The sequence below is a fragment of the Hypanus sabinus genome, chromosome 1, assembly GCF_030144855.1.
Source record: "Hypanus sabinus isolate sHypSab1 chromosome 1, sHypSab1.hap1, whole genome shotgun sequence".
In the NCBI taxonomy this organism is placed as follows: domain Eukaryota; kingdom Metazoa; phylum Chordata; class Chondrichthyes; order Myliobatiformes; family Dasyatidae; genus Hypanus; species Hypanus sabinus.
The window spans coordinates 209,413,144-209,429,284 of record NC_082706.1 but is presented as its reverse complement, the minus strand read 5'-3'; the positions used below and the strand labels follow the sequence as shown (position 1 = coordinate 209,429,284).

The 16,141-nt window shown below is 41.1% G+C and overlaps 1 protein-coding gene across 3 annotated transcripts in view; it reads right to left on the bottom strand.

Moving 5' to 3' along the window:
* The window catches only part of LOC132402258 (probable C-mannosyltransferase DPY19L4), a 91,099-nt gene extending 75,312 nt beyond the window's left edge, over positions 1–15,787 (bottom strand). Inside the window, exons 1-2 of one of the 3 annotated variants that reach the window (XM_059985074.1) lie at positions 15,750–15,787; positions 5,851–6,080 (exon numbers count right to left, since the gene is read on the bottom strand). In XM_059985074.1, coding sequence (XP_059841057.1) covers positions 5,851–6,073 — 223 coding nt within the window. In that variant the 5' untranslated portion in view covers positions 6,074–6,080; positions 15,750–15,787. Of the gene's footprint in view, positions 1–5,850; positions 6,081–6,251; positions 6,339–15,749 lie in introns of those variants that run through there. The other 2 variants (XM_059985066.1, XM_059985057.1) reach the window with 2 other exon arrangements.
* Positions 15,788–16,141: the final 354 nt, after the last annotated feature.

Sequence of the window (16,141 nt, the reverse complement as noted above, 5' to 3'; positions counted from 1 at the left end):
CTGATTTCAGCCTGACAAAAGCCTTACATGATAATTCTTTAGAGAACCATGATCTACCTCTGCACAGTTCAGCTCTATAGTGGCAAGTTTACCTCATGAATAGATTTCTTCCAAGTTATATGAGACTGACGCACTGCCGACTGCACCAAAAAAGCACTTAACGGAGGTGTACAAGATGATAGGAGATGCCAAACATTTTAATTCCCATTCCAACATGTCAGTCCATGGATCCTCTTGTGCCACAATGAAGCCACCCTCAGGGTGGAAGGGCAACACATTATATTCCGTCTCAGTAGCTTCCAACCTGATGGCGTGATTAGCGATTTCTCCTTCTCCCTCCCCTCTTCTTCTATTCCCACTCTGGCCTCTTACCTCTCCTCACCTGACTATCATCTCCCCCTGATGTCCCTCCTCTTTCCCTTTCTCCTATGATACACTCACCTGTCCAATCAGATTCATTCCTCTCTAGCCCTTTATCTTTCCCACCCACATGGCTTCACCTATCACCTTCTAGTTACCCTCCTTCCCCCACCCCCCAACTTTTTATTCAGGCATATTCTCCCTCCTTTCCAGTCCTGAAGAAAGGTCTCAGCTCAAAACATCAACTATTTATTCATTTCCATAGATGATACCTGACCTGCTGAGTTCCTCCAGCATTTTGTGTGTGTTGCTCTAGATTTTCAGCATCTGCAGATTTTCTCCTGTTATAGACTGAGTGGACAGCTAGATACTTCTTCTCAGCATGGAAATGGCTAGTACAAGGAGGCATAACTTTAAGGTGAATGGAAGAATGTATGGGAGGGGGGATGTCAGAGGTAATTTTTTTTAAAGTCAGGGAGTGGTGGGTGTGTGGAACGCACTGCTGGTGTGGTGGTGGGAGGCAGATTCATTAGGGACATTTAAGAAACCCACTGATATGCAAATGGTTGATACAAAAATGGAGGGCCATGCAGAAGGAAAAGGCTAGAAACCATTAGATTAATCTCAGAGTAGTTCCTGAGCTGAAGGGTCTGTACTGTGTGGTAATGTTCTAGGTTCTTATGAAGTGCTGGTTAAACTAAACCCAAAGCTTCAATATTAAAATAATGTTTATTATTAAAAGATTAAAATCGGGGCCCACAATTTTTCCTTGAACTGTAGACATATAATTGATTTCCAGCGAAGTAACTTAAATCAATACTTTATTTAAAATAAAGATAGAAATGTTCAAATAGATGGGTAGTGGGAAAAGGGTCAGTGTTGGTAAGAGGATTTTGTTCATAAGTACATTGCAGTGCAGAAATAATACCTTCCAAAAACAATTACCATCTTTTTAGGGTAACATTCACAAAAAAAATACAGGGTGGGATTTTATTTTAGAAAGCAATGCTTGAGGATTGACTACTATGAGTCAGACAATCCACGTCAGGGGTACATTGAAGGCGCTACTTTTTAAATCAGGCAATTGAGATTTTAAAGGCAGTTTCTCTGAGTTGAGGAGAGACCAATCAGAAAAAGGGATTCATTAGAAAGGGTGAATAAAAAATAATTCAAGTGCAAGCAGAGCGGCCACTGTTTTGAGTGGGCCTGTCTTTGCAGTGGCTTTGGCTCATCAGGCTTGGCTGAGGTACATAGTCTTGTAAGTTACTCGCTTTCTGTTCTTACTTGTTCACTCCTCATCTGTTCAGTTTCAGTAGTTTCATAAGAATGGTGCCAGGGGCAGTGTGTGGGACATGGGAAGTCTGGGAGAATTGAGGAACTGGAGCTGCAGCTCGATGACCTCTGCCTCACACAGGAGAATGAGGAGGTCATAGACAGGAGCTACAGGGAGGTAGTCACCCCTGGGTTGCAGGAGACAGGTAACTGGACAACTGTCAGGAGAAAGAGGGGAAATGCACAGCATATGTATAGCCGTTCCCTCAATAATAAATATACAACTTCAGATTCTACTGAGGGGACGACCTACCCCCGGGAGCCACAGTGACCCAGTCTCTGGCACTGCGCCTGGTGCTGTGCTCAGAAGAGCAGAGAGGGGAAGAGGACTGCACTGTTGATAGGTGATTGCCTAGTCAGAGGAACAGAGACGAGGCTCTGTGGGCACAACAGACACCTGGATGGTATGTTGCCTCCCTGGTGCCAGGATCAGGATGTCTTGGATCATGTCCGTGGCATTCTCAACATGAGGGTGAGCAGTCATAAGTCTGGGTACATATTGGCACCAATGACATAGGCAGACAAGGTGAGGAGGTCCTGAAGAGAGATTCCAGGGAGCTAGGTAGAAAACTGAGAAACAGGATCTCCAGGATAGTAATCTCTGGATTGCTGCCTGTGCCACGTGGCAGTGAGGATAAAAATAGGATGATTTAGCAGGTGAATATGTGGTTGAGGAACTGCTGCAGGGGGCAGGGGTTCACATTTATGGATTACTGGGGAAATTGTGTACAAAAGGGACAAGTTACACCTGAACCCGAGGGGAACCAATATCCTCGTGGGTAGGTTGGCTAGAGTTGTTCAGGAGGGTTTAAACTACTTTGGCAGGGAGAGGGAAACCAGAGTGATATTGCAGAACATGAAGTAATTGGTTTTAACAAACAGAAGCAATGTGCAGTGAGACTCCTAGCAAGGAGAGACTAATGATAGGGCAAAATCGCAGTCAACAGGATGAGTTGCAATGTACAAGGTGGACGAATTGTGAATACAGGACTAGAGGTGTTATATTTGGATGTGTGCTATATATGGAATAAGACAGATGAACTTGTAGCACAGTTACAGGTTGGCAGGTATGATATTGTAGCCTCTCTGAATCATGGCTGAAGAAGAGTTTAATGTCCAAGAATACACATTGTATCAAAAGAAGGCAGAAGAGGTGGCTTGGCTCTGTTGGTTAAAAAATGAAATTAAATCATTCGAAAAAAGTCAGAGGATTGGGGCTGAGAGGAAAAACGGATCAGCCATGATGAAATGATGGAGCAGACTCGATGGGCTAAATGGCCTAATTCTGCTCCTATATCTTACGGTGATATAGACTACAATTTAACATGGGGTTTTTTTGCAACAGTTGATGTGATTTTGCAACAGTAGTTCAATTTTTTTAATGTTATTTTCACTACACAAATGTAAAGGAGAATGAACTAATTGTTATTCAGGATCCGATGCAGCACAAAAAAAACACTAAGATAAAAGAGCATAATAATTTTTTTTAAATTCAATAAATAGGTACAGAAGAAAGCTTACATACGTTGATTGCATGACCATAAAGTAACAGAAGCTACAGGAGTGTCTGTACATAAGATGACTAACAGGAAATGATAAAGTCGTGATGATTGGGGGGATGTGGTGGGTTGAACGCAATTTGCAGAGCAAAGATTTAAGACTGGGTATGAACATAAGATGAACGGTGGGGTGGAGATACGTCTCCCAAAGGAAGCATCACTTTGCCAGCTTGCAGGTAACCCTTGTGCAAGGTCTAGCACCTACTCAGCCCCCAGGCAGGGTCACATGAAGCAATGAGAGCAGGTGGTGGATGGTCATATGAGCAGCTGGTGCACATTACAAGTCCTGGTTGTGCGATCACTGACACCAAGCAGACAGTCTCTGTAGAGTATTGATAATGGTTGGGGTCACCCGTCTAATAAAGGCACTGTCCAGAAGGCAATGGCAAACCACTGCTGTAGAAAAATTTACTAGGAACGATCATGGTCAAAGGCCACGATCACTCACATCTTACAACATGACACATAATGATGATGATAGTGACATAAAGAGGTGTCATGTCTCTATGGAGACATATTGACATGGTGAGTATCAGAAGCAGAAGACAGGACAGGGATCGCTGCTTCCTGATTGACCATGACTATCATGTCAGGACTAAGGTTAAGATCTTCAAACAAAATCTTTTACCTCAGATGGCCAAAGGATGCATTGGTGCACTGATGGCCAATGGTTTGCTGATGCTGAGGTCTGGCTTTAGGACACAGGAGGTGGTTCCTAGTGTTCCGGAATCAGCATACTGAAGGGGGCAAATGGGTAAAGAGCCTTTGATTGGTGAAATGAGTGCAAAGCCCAACCTTTCAAACTGTCAACAACTTGGAAAATATCCCATCAATGCACCCATACTGTCTTCACATTACTGCTCAACTACAGAGTGGCCTTGGCTCTGGAGTAAGGTTCAAAGTTCAAAGTAAATTTATTATCAAAGTACATTTCTGTCATTATATGCAACCCTGAGATTCATTTTCTTATGGGCATACTCAATAAATCCATAATAGAATAATAACCATAACAGAATCAATGAAAGACCACATCAACTTGGGAGTTTGACCTGTATGCAAAAGACAATAAACTGTGCAAATACAAAGATAAATAATTAATAAGAATAAAAACAAGTAAACAATAAATATCAAAAACATGAGATTTAAGAGTTCTTGAAAGTGAGTCTATTGGTTGTTGGAACATTTCAATGACGGGGCAAGTGAAGATGAGTGAATTTATCCCTTTTGGATCCTGATGGTTGAGGGGTAATAACTGTTCCTGAACTTGGTGGTGTGAGTCCTGAGGCTCCTGTACCTTCTTCCTGATGCAGCAGTGGGAGGACAGGATGACCTGGGTGGTAGGGGGCAGCACGGCAGCACAATGCTTTACTGTACCAGTGACTGTACCATCAATTCCCACCGCTGCCGGTAACTAGTTTGTATGTTCTCTCCACGACCACATGGGTTTCCTCCTGGAGCTCTGGTTTCCACCCACAATCCAGTTTGTAGGTTCATTGGTCTTTGTAAATTGCCCTGTGATTAGGCTAGGATTAAATCAAGAGATTGCTGGATGGTGTGGTTCAAAGGGCCAGTTCCACGCTGTATGTCAATAAATAAATGGTGACATTGACAGAACAGTGTTTCATATGATTAGAATTCTGAAAGTGGCAGCACAGATCAATAGGGTTGCAAAGAAGGCAAATATGATTCAAGCCTTCATTAGCTGGGGAAGAGAACACGAGAGTGAAGCTTTATTTTAAACAAACTGGGAATCTGGAATGGTGTATGCAGCTTTGGTGTTTTGATATGGACAGGACATTGCAGAGATTCACCATTACACTGCCTGGAAAGGAATGTCTCAGTTATTGAGACAACAGTCATTTCGAGAGGACAAGAATATAAAGACAAGGATGTAATGCTGAGTCTCTGTATAAGGCATTGGTCAGACTGCTCTTGGAGTATTGTGAGCAGTTTTGGGCCCCTTATCTAAGAAAGGATCTGCTGACATTACAAAGGGTCCAGAGGAGGTTCAGAAGAATGATCCCAGGAATGAAAGAGTTCACATATTCACATGTTCACATGTTTGATGGCTCTGGGTGTGTACTCACTGAAAATCAGAAGCATGAGGGGGGGATCTCACTGATAACGAACAAATCTTGAAAGATCTAGATAGAGTGGAAATGGAGAAAACATTTCCTACAGTGGGGTCTCTAGGACCAGAGGGCACAGCCTCAGAATAGAGGGACATCCATTTAGAAGAGATGAGGAGGAATTTCTTTAGCCAAAAGGTGTTGAATCTGTGGAATTCATTGCCACAGATGGCTGTGGAGACCAAGTCATTGGATTTATTTAAAGCAGAGGTTGATAGGTTCTTTATTAGTCAGGGTGTTAAAAGGTTACAGGGAGAAAGCAGGAGAAAGGGGTTGAGACGGATAATTAATCAACCACGATGGAATGGCGGAGCAGAGTCGAAGGACCAAATGGTCTATTCCTATGTCATCTGGTATGTTTCGATGTCGACCTGAATCTGTATGTGAATGTGGCTGTATTCTGTTACTGTAATAATAACGAAACTCAAAACCACAGTGTAATGAAAGCAAGAGGAAATAAAAACGCTTACGCTTGCTTTTTGCATTATTGCCCCTGGCATCATTTCCGTCTTTCAATGTAATTTCTTCTTCATCTGTAGGGGGAATATCTTCTGCAGGGGTTTGCTCTTGCTCATCTTTTAGAGCACATTCCTCTGGGCCTGTATCTATTGATGAATCTTCGGCCTTTGCCTCCTCTTGACTGGTATGATCTTTCAGACATTTCTGTTTTCTTCTCTTCCTCGTCTCTATCATTTCACCCCTAATATAAAAGCTGGTTAATTAGTAAAAGTATTCAAGAGCAATTCCAAACAATTTTGAGAACATTTGAAACTACTGTAATCATTGTTTTGTTAGTAAAATTACAGAACTCAACAGCAAGACAAAATTAATTAGAAAAAAATTGAAAACTATTGTTTTTAAACTAACATACATCTCACTCAGAATGAAATCCTGGTGAAGGTTTACAGGAGGCCTTGACAAGGTGCTGTACATGAGGCTGCTTAGCAAGATAAGAGCCTATAGAATTACAGAGAAGTTACTAGTTACAGGTGCCCGTTTTTCGAACATTCACTTTACGACAACTCGCTGTTATGAAAGACCTACATTAGTACCTGTTTTTGCTAACCAAAGAGGATTTTCGCTTTTACGAGAAAAGACACCCGCTTTATATGTGTATTTTCCCCTACAAAGACTACAATGACTGTGAAGCCTTGTGCGGGCAGTTGTTTGTGCATGTGTGTACGTGCGTAGGCATGTACGTGCACATGCGTGTATGTGCCAAATTTTTTTCTCCAAATCGATTTTGGCTCGCTGTCTTCCAGAGATCGATAAGTGAAACTACACCATACATACAATATTTCTACTTTATATAGGGCGTACATTTATCATATCATTCCTGCTTTTACTATATGTTAGTTTTATTTTAGGTTTTATGTGTTATTTGGTTTGATTTGATAGGTTATTTTTTAGGTCTGGGAAGGCTCAAAAATTTTTCCCATATAAATTGATGGTAATTGCTTCTTCGCTTTACATCATTTCAGCTTACAAACAGTTCTTAGGAACGTTCTACCTTTGGATAGCGAGGGGGAACCTGTACTAGGAGCATTGGCTGATTGGCAGAAAGCAAAGAGTGGGAATAAAGAAATCCTATTCTGGCTGGCTGCCAGTTACCAGTGGAGTTCCACAGGGGTTGGTATTGGGACTGTTGCTTTTTACGATGCATGTCAATGATTTGGACTATGGTATTAAAGGATTTGTGGCAAAATTTACCGAAGATACAAAGATAGGTGGAGGAGTGGGTAGTGTTAAGGCAGGCATGGGCAAACTACGGCCCGCGGGCCATATGTGGCCCGTTAAGCTTTTTAATCCGGCCCGCAGAACTTGATGAAATTATATTAATAAACCTTGTTAACGTTTTTTCCCCGCAATTCTGGCGTTTTCCCAATAGATGACGCACTCTATATACATTGACCTTTGTTGAGGTTCAGCGTACTACTCCACATTTGCGCTTTACTCTTTGTTCAGCTCGACCTATTTGTGTGAACAGGCGTTCAGCATCATGAACATCAACAAAGCCAGCCACAGATCCAAGTTAACTGACCAACACCTCAGATCCATCCTGAGAATTGCCACAACAAAACTAAATCCAGACTTTGATGCGCTGGCTAAAAAGGGGGACCAACAACACTGTTCCCACTGAAATTAAAAATAAGTTTCTTCGTTGTGTTATGTAAAAAATGCATTTGAAAATATTTTTTTCAATAAGCCTTACATGTTACATGTCATTTCTGTTAAGTGATGGACATGAGTAGTGCGCAGGTGCACGTACGTTCTCAAAATAAAAAATGCGCTCCAGATCAAATAATGCGCTCCGCATACTGGCGCGCTGTCATTGTTCTGTCTTTGTGCTGGTCGTTTTGGCACAGGGGACAATTGAATAAGAAGGAGCAGGACAAGTAGACCTGCATCTCCTACCGTTTTTGAAATAAAGACAGTCAGGAGGAGAGTGATGATGATAATATCTTGAAGGATAACAGAATTTTCAGTGCTTTAAAATAATAACTGTTACTATTAAAAAAAGCTGTATTTTATTCATTTAATTTTCAGTGTTTTAAAAGTCATTTCAATAAATAGCTAAATACCATGAGACTTCAAAGACAGATGTTTTGTTGTAATGCATTTGTTCATTTTCAATTGAAATTAAAGCACATGTTTTCTCCATATCCCATGATATTTTATTTTCTGTTATGAGGTGTATTACCAAAACACTCCGTCCATCTGCTCCTGGTCCGGCCCCCCTGTCAAATTTTAGAACCCTTTGTGGCCCACAAGTCAAAAAGTTTGCCCACCCCTGTGTTAAGGAAACAGAGAGCCTGCAGAGAGACTTGAATAGTTTAGGGAAATAGGCAAAGTGGCAAATGAAATACAATGTTGGAAAGTGTATAGTCATGCACTTTGGTGGAAAAAATAAACGGGCAAACTATTATTCAGATGGGGAGAGAATTCAAAATGCAGAAGTGCAAAGGGACTTGGGAGTCCTTGTGCAAGATAGAACATAGAATCATAGAAAATAGGTGCAGGACTAAGCTATTTAGCCCTTCGAACCTGCACCGCCATTCAGTATGATCATGGCTGATCATCCAACTCAGAACCCTGTACCTGCTTTCTCTCCATACCCCCGATCTCTCTAGCCACAAGGGCCATTTCTAACTCCCTCTTAAATATAGCCAATGTACTGGCCTCAACTGTTTCCTGTGGCAAAGAATCCCACGGTCTCACCACTCTCTGTGTGAAGAAGTTTTTCCTCATCTCGGTCCTAAAAGGCTTCCCCTTTATCCTTAAACTGCGACCCCTCATTCTGGACTTCCCCAACATCGGGAACAATCTTCCTGTATCTAGCCTGTCCAATCCCTTTAGAATGGATTCAGATTTCTGGATAATTGGAACCTCTCCTAGGGGAGGTGGGAGCTGTACAAAAGGGATAGGTTGCACCTGAATCCAATAACGACCAATATTCTTGAGAGCAGGTTTAGTAGAGCTGTTGGGAGTGGTTTAAACTAATATGGCAGGGTGATAGGAACCAGTATGATAGTGCTGAGGTTGATCCAGCAGGTTTACAAGTAGATGATGGGTGTAACGTGAATGTAAGGAAGGACAAGCCAATGATTGGGTATAAATGCAGACAGAGCAAAGAGCTAAATTGTACCACAGAGGCGAAATTCAAAAGGGTGAAGAATACAGGACTGAAGGTGCTGTATTTAAATGTGTGTTGCATTCGGAATAAGGTGGATGAACTCGTGGTGCAATTAGAGATTGGTCGGTATGATATTGTTGGCATCTCAGAGTCATGGCTGAAAGAAACTCATAGTTGGGAGTTGAACATCAAAGGATATACTTTGTATCAAAAGGATATACAGGAAGGCAAAGGTGGTGGTGTGGCTCTATTTGTAAGAGATGGAATTACATCTTTAGAAAAAGGTGAGGCAGGGTCAGAGAATGTTGAATCCTTGTGGGTGGAGTTAAGAAACTGCAAGGGTAGAAAAATCATTATGGGGTTCATATATAGGCTGCCAAATGGTAGCCAAGATGTGGGGTTGAGATTACAAAGGGAGATGGAAAACATGCGATAAAGGGTAATGTCACAATTGTCACAGGGGATTTTAATTTGCAAGGGAATTGGGAACATCAGGTTGGTGTCAGATCACAAAAGAAAGTATTTGTTGAATGCCTATGAGATGGCTTTTTGGAGCAGCTGGTGCTTGAGCCTACTCGAGGAAAGGCAGTCTTGGATTGAGTGTTGTGTAATAACCCAGATCATATAAGGGAGCTTAATGTAAAGGAACACTTAGGAGGCAGTGATCATAATATGCTTGAATTCATACTGCAATTGGAGAGGGAGAAGCATAAGTCACATGTGTCAGTATCACAATGGAATAAAGGGAATTACAGAGGCATGAGAGAGGAGCTCGCCCAGGTGGATTACAGGAGGGTACAGGTGGGGAAGACGGCACAGCAGAGGTGGCTTAAGTTCTAGGAATAGTTCAGAAGGCGCAGGATAGATATGTCCCACAGAGGAAAAAGTTCTCACATGGCAGGAGTAGGCAACTGTGGCCAACAATGGAAGTTAAAGACTGCATAAAAGCCCAGGAAAGAGCATATGTCAGAAAAGTGAGTGGGAAGTTAGATGATCCAACAAAAGGCAACTGAAAAAGCTATAAGAAGGGAAAAGGTGATATACGAGGGCATATACAAGTCCATACTATAAAGCAGGATACCAAAAGTTTTTTTTCAGTTATATAAAGAGTAAAAGGGAGATGAGAGTTGATATTAAACCTTTGTAAAATGATGCTGGTGAGGTAGTAATGGAGGACAAAGAAATGGCAGATGAACTTAATGGGTACTTTGCATTCTTCACTGTGGAAGCCACTAGCTGTGTGCCAGAGGTCCGTGAGTGTCTGGGAGTAGGAGTGAGTGCCATTGCTATTGCAAAGAAAAAAGTGGTAGGCAAACTCAAAGGTCTTAAGGTGGATAAGTCACCAGGGCCAGATGGACTACATCCCAGAGTCCTGAGCGAGGTCATGATCTTTCAAGAATCACTTGATTCTGACATGGTCACAGGGAACTGGAAGATTATGTCACTCCACTCTTTAAGGGAGGAAGGTAAAAGGAAGGAAATTATAGGCCAGTTAGCTTAACCTCAAAGGCTGGGCAAGTGTTGAAATCTATTATTAAGGATGAGATTTCGGGGTATTGGAGACTAATGATAAGTCAAAGTCAGCATGGCTTCTGTAGAGTATAAAATTAAAAATAGAAACTAAGTTCAGTAGCTGAACTGGGAGTTGATGGAGATCAGCAAGTTCATGGATGAAGATGAATGGGATAATGGAAGGAAGGTCAGGAGAGCACTGAAACACAGAATCAGATTTATTATCACTGACATATGACGTGAAATTTGTTTCTTCTGGCATCGGTGAAGTACACAGAGACAAAAATCCACAAAATACAATAATGAATCAATAATGCAAATACAGGAATAACAAGAAAGTGCTTATGGCCTGTTCAGAAATCTCAAGGTAATTGAAACAAAATGAAAAACCTTGTTTTCTCAGACTGCTCGATTAGAAATTAGAGATTAGAAAAGCTAAAAGAAGATACGAGGTTGGTTTGGCAAATAAGGTGAAAGTAAATCTAAAAGGTTTCTACAGTTATATTAAAAGCAAGAGGATAGTGAGGGATAAAATTGGTCCCTTAGAGAATCAGGGTGGTCAGCTAAGTGTAGAGCCGAGGGAGATGGGAGAGATTTTGAATGATTTCTTCTCTTCGGTATTCACTAAGGAGAAGGATATTAAATTGTGTAAGGTGTGGGAAACAAGTAAGGAAGTTATGGAACCTATGACAATTAAAGAGGTGGAAGTACTGGCGCTTTTAAGAAATTTAAAAGTGGATAAATCTCCAGGTCCTGACAGGATATTCCCCAGGATCTTGAAGGAAGTTTGTGTAGAGATAGCAGGAGCTCTGACGGAGATCTTTCAGGTGTCATTAGAAATGGGGATTGTGCCGGAGGATTGGCGTATTGCTCATGTGGTTCCATTGTTTAAAAAGGGTTCTAGAAGTAAGTCTAGCAATTATAGACCTGTCAGTTTGACATCAGTGGTGGGTAAATTAATGGAAAGTATTCTTAGAGATAGTATTTATAATTATCTGGATAGACAGGATCTGATTAGGAGTAGCCAGTATGGATTTGTGCGTAGAAGGTCATGTTTGACAAACCTTATTGAATTTTTTGAAGAAGTTACGAGGAATGTTGACGAGGGTAAGGCAGTGGATGTAGTCTATATGGACTTCAGTAAAGCCTTTGACAAAGTTCCACATGGAAGATTGGTTAAGAAGGTTCAGTCATTAGGTATTAATAAAATGGAGTAATAAAATGGATTCAACAGTGGCTAGATGGGAGATGCCAGAGAGTAGTGGTGGATAATTGTTTATTGGGATGGAGGCCAATGACTAGCGGGGTGCCTCAGGGATCTGTTTTGGGCCCAATGTTGTTTGTAATATGCATAAATGATCTGGATGATGGGGTGGTAAATTGGATTAGTAAGTATGACAATGATACTAAGGTAGGAGGTGTTGTGGATAATGAGGTGGGTTTTCAAAGCTTGCAGGGACATTTATGCCAGTTAGAAGAATGGGCTGAACGTTGGCAGATGGAGTTTAATGCTGAGAAGTGTGAGGTTCTACATTTTGGCAGGAATAATCCAAATAGGACATACATGGTAAATGGTAGGGCATTGAGGAATGCAGAGGAACAGAGAGATCTAGGAATAACAGTGCATAGTTCCCTGAAGGTGGAGTCTCATGTAGATAGGGTGGTGAAGAAGGCTTTTGGAACGCTGGCCTTTATAAATCAAAGCATTGAGTACAGAAGTTGGGATGTAATGTTAAAATTGTACAAGGCATTGGTAAGGCCAAATTTGGAATATTGTGTACAGTTCTGGTCACTGAATTATAGGAAAGATATCAATAAATTAGAGAGAGTGCAGAGACAATTTACAAGGATGTTACCTGGGTTTCAGCACTTAAGTTACAGAGAAAGGTTGAACAAGTTAGGTCTCTATTCATTGGAGCGTAGAAGGTTGAGGGGGGATTTGATCGAGGTATTTAAAATTTTGAGAGGGATAGATAAGAGTTGACATGAATAGGCTGTTTCCATTGAGAGTAAGGGAGATTCAAACGAGAGGACATGATTTGAGAGTTAAGGGGCAGAAGTTTAAGGGAAACACGAGGGGGTATTTCTTTACTCAGAGAGTGATAGCTGTGTGGAATGAGCTTCCTGTAGAAGTAGTAGAGGCCAGTTCAGTTGTGTCATTTAAGGTAAAATTGGATAGGTATATGGACAGGAAAGGAGTGGAGGGTTATGGGCTGAGTGCGGGTAAGTGGGACTAGGTGAGATTAAGAGTTCGGCACGGACTAGGAGGGCCGAGATGGCCTGTTTCCGTGCTGTGATTGTTATATGGTTATAAGAGGCAGAAATGAGTGAAGTAAAGATGACATGAAATAAAAGATAAGAAATTTTGCTCTGAATCCAATAGGATAATATAATTCAGAATACTGATTCAACCAAGAGTTTAGGGATTAACTACAAGGGAACATAGGCCTTGGTAAACACTAAGGCCAATGGCTTTGACCTTCCCAATGTTTACAAAATGAGTCAACAGCCATTAGACAGTGGAATGCATCACACCTTAAATGAATAACAATCCTATCTGCACACCATTCATTGTTATTATCCAGTGACAGTAAGAGAATAAAACATAAGGGATAGGAGCAGAATTAAGCCATACATCCCATCAAGTCTGCTCCACCATTCCATCACACTGATTTATTATCCCTATTCTCCTGCCTTCTCTCTGGAACCTTCGACACCCTGACCTATCAACCTCTACTTTAAATATACCCAATGACTTGCAAGTCACAGCTGTCTGTGGCAATGAATTCCATAGATTCACTACCCTCTGGCTAAAGAGATTCCTCCTCATCTCTGTTCTAAATGGACATCCCTCTATTCTGAGGCTCTTCCTTCTGGTCCTAGATTCCACTACTATAGGAAACAGCCTCTCCACATGCACTTTATCTAACCTTTCAATATTTGATAGGTTTCAATGAGATTCCCCTCATTAGAAACACAGAAAACCTACAGCAGAATATAGGCCCTTCAGTCCAAATGCTGTGTCAAACATGTACTTACTTCAGAAATTACCTTGGTTTACACATAATCCTCTATTTTTCTAAGCTCCACATACCTATCCAGGAGTCTCTTAAAATAACCTATCGTATCCGCATTCTTTTCTAAACACCAGTACAGGCCCATCTAACACGCCACGTACATTAACCCTTTCATTCCCAGGATCAATCTTGTGAACCTCTTCTGGATTGTCTCCAATGCCACACATTTCTTTCTTAGATTGAGGGGCCCAGAACTGCTGACAATACTCCAAGAGTGGTCTGATCAATGCCTCAACTTTACATCCTTGCTTTTATATTCTAGCCCTCTCGAAATGAATGCTAACATTGCCTTTGCCCTCCTCAGCCCCAACTCACCTGCAATTTAAGCTTTAGGGAATCCTGCACAAGGACTCCCAAGTTCCTCTGCACCTCTAATTTCTGAATTTTCTTCCCATTTAAGCAAAAAGTACGCCTTTATTCTTTCTACCAAGTGTGTGACAATAACTTCCCCACACTATATTCCATCAGCCACTTCTTTGCCTTTTCTCCTAATCTTTTAAGTTCTTCTGCAAACTCTCTGCTTTCTCAGCACCTATCTTCATATCATCTGCAAAATTGGCCACAAAGCCATCAATTTTGTCATCCAATTCAATGGCACATAGCATGAAAAGAAGTAGTCCCAACACCAGTTACCAGCATAAAACCAGAAAAAGTCTTTTTGCCTCCAGCCAATCATCTGTCCATTCTAGTACCTTACCTATAATGGAAAATAGGATCTGGATATGCAGGGTGAATTAATTTTGAGGAAAGTGTACAGGTGATTGTACAGATATTGTATTAAATTCTGCAGTTCAGTTTTGAATTCATCATCTGTACTGAATGATCTAATTTTTTGTTAAAATCTTAAAATTAGTGGAGTGTCTCTCCTGCAGTGAGGAGATGTGAAAGTATTTTTTATTACACTTTCCTCAAAATTAATTCACCTTGCATATCCAGATCCTATTTTCCAAGTGTTAATGTAGTTCCTGGGCATTTTTTAAAATTTCATATTGCTTATATTGATAGCTCTTCAATCTATTATTTGTGATTTAGCAATTGCTCTGTATCTTTGCTTGTTCAGACTTCAAGGTAAATTTATTATCAAAGTACCTATACGTCATGATATACAACACAGAGAATTGTTTCCTTGCAGGCTTACACAAGTAGGTTCACGAAACATAACAGAGTCAATGAAAGACTGCCCATGAAAGGATAGACAAACAACCAGTATTCAAAAGACAATGAACTGTGCAAAGAAAAAAAGAAATAATAATAAATAAGTAAGCCATGAATATCGTGAACATGTGGTGAAGGGTTCTTGAAAGTGAGTCCATGGGTTGTGGGAACAGTTCAGTAATGGGGCTACTGAAGTTATCCCCTCTTGTTCAAGAGCCTGATGGATGAGCAAGTGATAACTTTTCCTGAACTTGGTAGTGTGAGTCCTGAGGCTCCTGTACCTTCTTCTGATGGTAGCAGCAAGAAGAGAGCATGGCCTAAGTGGTGGGGTTCCTTGATGATGGATGCTGCTTTTCTCAGTCCTAAAGGGTCTCAACCTGAAACATCGACTGCTTATTCCTCTCCATAAATGCTGCCTGACCTGCTCCGGATTGCCAACAACTACAGAATCTCTTCACTTACGATATACATTCATCTATCAACCCCAATCTTCACAGTAAACTTGCAATTCAATTCAATTCACAACAACTGAGAAAACGTCAAAGTTAACCATGAATATGGTTCTTTTACCACAAATTTGATCCCTCTCATGCAGAGTTGATACAGCCTCTGAGAACACACAAGCCCACTCCGCCTGGGATCATTTGCAGGATACAGTGGAAATGGTAAAAGCACTCCTCTGTTTTAGATCTGATATTCTTATTTTGAGGATAAATTTACCCAGACCGCGTGAATACAGGAAATGAACATTTTACAAGTCATTCGGCGTTTGAGAATGCCCTCATGAAGCTACAGCAAGCACAGGGAGCCATGATCTGATGCACACACCGAACCGCAGCGTCTTGCCATCACAGAGGCTATCCAAAAATGCAACCTTTTCAATAAATACCAAGTACCGATCGCCCTTGATCAACACTGGAACGAATAACAAAGAAAATTGCGTTTTAAGAGGCCAGCTACGACATAACACATAGACAAGTTAGAAACTAACCCTCCTCTCCAGCCGGAACGCCCCACACGAGTGCAGCAGAAAACACTGTCCGACTGATCTAAAACATGGTTCCCCTGGAATCAGTGGCCTATGTTAAACATGGTTCCCAAACACTAAAGGATTATTTTCAAGTGCGGTCATTGTCATTTTATTTTGAGGGGAGTGTTTATATTTCAGAATCATATTTATTATCACTGACCTATGATAGGAAATTTGTTGTTTTGCAGCAGCAGTACAGTTCAAAGACATAAAATTCTATAAATTACGCAAATAAACAGTGAAAAAAGAAAGGGATAATAAGTTATTCACGGACCATTCAAAAATCTGATAAACCCTTAAGGTACAGGAGCAAAATTAGACCATTTGGCCCATCAAGTCCGCTCCACCATTTC